At 54.5% G+C, this 2,980-nt stretch overlaps 1 protein-coding gene across 1 annotated transcript in view; it reads right to left on the bottom strand.

The window, feature by feature from the left end:
* Positions 1–6: 6 nt before the first annotated feature.
* LARP4B (La ribonucleoprotein domain family member 4B) overlaps positions 7–2,980 on the bottom strand; it is a 59,503-nt gene continuing 56,529 nt past the window's right edge. Inside the window, exons 16-17 of the mRNA XM_029955947.1 lie at positions 2,761–2,882; positions 7–1,263 (exon numbers count right to left, since the gene is read on the bottom strand). Of these exons, the coding sequence (XP_029811807.1) occupies positions 991–1,263; positions 2,761–2,882 (395 nt within the window). The 3' untranslated portion in view covers positions 7–990. The remainder of the gene's footprint in view (positions 1,264–2,760; positions 2,883–2,980) is intronic.

Here is a 2,980-nt window from a genome sequence, read left to right as displayed (position 1 = left end):
GGAGGGGCGCGTCGGCCTCACCGCCACGGGCACCGCACGCGCCTCTCAGGACTTAGGTGACACTTCCGCCGTGTGCCCACATGGAGGTGCGGGGAGGCCTCCTCAGAGCTGGCTGGGGCAGGGGAGCCGGGGCAGCCCCACGCCCCCCACCGGCCAGCTCGAAGGAGCAAGACAACATCAGGGTACAATTCCGCGATGACGCGTCGGTGGCCAACCACATTTACGTCTTCATGTAGGTTCTATTCACAATGTGCTTTGACTCTATCTTACACAACAGCCACGGAGTCTAGATTGAGAGGCTGGTTACTTGCTTGCAGCACATAAAAATTCACGGTTTCAGGGCTCTCTTGGGTGCATCTTGCCCAATAGATCAAAAGTAGGCCATAATTTAAAAAATAAAAAAAACAAAACGAAAAAACCCCAAACAACTGCTAGCGTCACTTGCTAAGATTTTCGTGAAGTACCACCCCCAGGCCAGCGAGGGCACCACCTGGCCCCGCCCCCTCTCCAGGCCACACTGCCCGTGTCGCCTCCAACCTCGATTCGGCCATCCTCAGCCCACCCGTCGGTCTGGACATCTCAGAGATATGCACTTGCTGAACAGTTATTTTTAAAAATGAAGTAGCATAGTTCCGCTTAATTTAGAAAAACTCACTATATATAGCTTGCATTTATAGCCACATGGAGGCTTAATAAAAATATCAATTTGTTAGGATAAATGCATTTTCTATCCTGAAAAAAATCAGACTTATGCATCACCTCCAGTTAAGCACCAACCTAAAATAAGGTTTATATTAATTAAATCCTGAAAAATAGATTTTTTTTCAAGAGGGGGAAAATCCGACTCACGGAAGAAAACACCACTTGCAGGCACCAAACCGGCCCGTCTACGCTGCAAGCTCCTAACCAGCGGCTCACTCTGGGCCCCGCGTGGGACAGCGCTGAGCTGTGGCGACCTCAGTCCCTCCCCGCCCTCCCGGCCCTCGGCGCTCACTGAGGGGACTTGGGAGGGGAGCTCTGCTCTCCGTGCGGACGCTTCCCGGCCGCCGGGGGCGAGGGCCGGCGGCCCGGCGGCCTCCTCTGGTCTCTGGGCGGGCCCGGGCTGTGCTTGGGCGCGGGGGGCTCTCTCTCGGCGAGCCTCTTCTCCTCCTTCCCACAGCCGACAGTGCTTGGCTTCTGCTCCTTCGGGGGCTGCAGCGGGGAGCACGGGGGCTCTCTACTCGTCCTCTGGCAGATTTCCGCGTAGCTGGGTTTCCGCAACTCCTGGGGGAAAGACACGGCGCTGGGGTTACATGCACCAAATGACGTCTCCAAACAGGTGAAAATACGTTTACTTCAGGTAAAAGTGAACAAAGTTTTCAGCAGTAGCCAAGTTCCACTTTCAAAAGTACTGTTGCCTGCAAAAGTTCATGAATGTCAACAACTTCTATTCTGCTGCAACACAGGGTCCCTTCCAGGACACTCCGGAAACATCCTGTAAAAATGGGGAGAACTAGGAAAGGTGCGCAGACACAGTGCTGGCCTGTCACTCTCTTGCCACATGGAGGCCCCCGAGGGGGTGTGAGAAACGGTGCTCCTGGAAAGAGGCAGGAGCAGTCCGGCTCTCCCTGCCCACGCCCCCTTCCAAGTACACCAGGGCACACAGCACGGGCTTCCGGGACCGCCTGGCAGGGACGTAGCCCCTCACACACCAAGGAACTTCAAATAATGTCTGTGCCCATTTCAAACTACCAGAGGCTGGTGGTGTGGATACGGATCCAGGAAAGGTGGAGACAGAGTTAAAAACTTTCTAAAAAGGGGAGTCTGCATGGCTCAGCCAGTTGAGCATCTGACTCTTCATTTCAGCTCTTTTGGCTCAGGTGGAAAGCCCAGGGTCATGGGATCGAGCCCCACATCAGGAAGGGGGGGGCCTGCTTGGGATTCTCTCTCTCTAGGTCCCTTCCCCAGCTCACTCTCTTCTCTCTCAAAATAAATTTTAGAGGGGGGAAAAGAGGTGGTGGTGATGGAGGAGGGCACTTATGGGGAAGAGCACTGGGTGTTGTAAACCAATTTGACAATAAACTATTTAAAAATAAATTAATTAATTAAAAAAAAATTTTAGGTTAATTTTTTAGGTAAGTGGAAGCTTGAAGGCTAAATAACAGAAAAGAAACTTAAACTATTTCACATCTATAAGCCATTTACTAACTGAAAAATGATTATGACCTGTAAAAAATTTGTCTTTAAAGATTCCACCCTGTGGACAGTAGGGGTTTAACTCCCAAATGTCAAGGACATAAGCTCACCAGGGATCACACAGAGGACAGCACAAATCAGAACAAACAGGGCTGGGGCGCCAAGGGCAGAGCGGCAGGGCGAGGAGCCGGAGGGGCCCGTGGCCAGGACGGAGCCTCCTGGCATGGGGGAGGGGCGGGCAGGGGCAGCTCGGCTTCCCCTCGGTGTCCGTTGTGACAGCACCAGCCGGGGTAAGTGGAATCCACGGAGAACCCAGGGCTACAGTCCAGAAACTTGTAGACAACGTCACTCAACCAACGGAGAAACAAAGTCCCCGGGGCAGCGGCAGCGAGGAGGAGGCAGGGCACTCGGTGGGAAGTCAGTAACTAACAGGCCAGGTATTTGGTACGGAAAGCAGGACACACACACATGTAACAAAAGCCATCAGAAAAGACTCCACAGCAGACAAGTGACGCAGGAAAGGAACGCTCTTCTTCCCACACCAACCCCTCCTGCGAGGGGCCAGAAAGGCGGCCGGGCACCTACCGTGGCAGCGCCATTCACCTGCACCGATTTACTCGCCGTCGTGGTGAGGGCAGAAGGAAGTCTGTCCACGGTCGAGGTCTCCCTGTGCTTCTCCACCACCTTGGGATCCCTGTGAAGATGCCGGCCGCCGTGTGAGCCTCCAGCCCGCAACAGGCAGGGCCACGCGACTCGCGCCGGCGGCAGGCTGGGCGGCACGCGGTACTTACTCAGGCGGGCCGGC

The sequence above is a fragment of the Suricata suricatta genome, chromosome 10 (assembly GCF_006229205.1).
Source record: "Suricata suricatta isolate VVHF042 chromosome 10, meerkat_22Aug2017_6uvM2_HiC, whole genome shotgun sequence".
Lineage (NCBI taxonomy): Eukaryota > Metazoa > Chordata > Mammalia > Carnivora > Herpestidae > Suricata > Suricata suricatta.
Note: the sequence above shows the minus strand (reverse complement) of the source record. Positions and strands in the feature narration are given on the sequence as shown.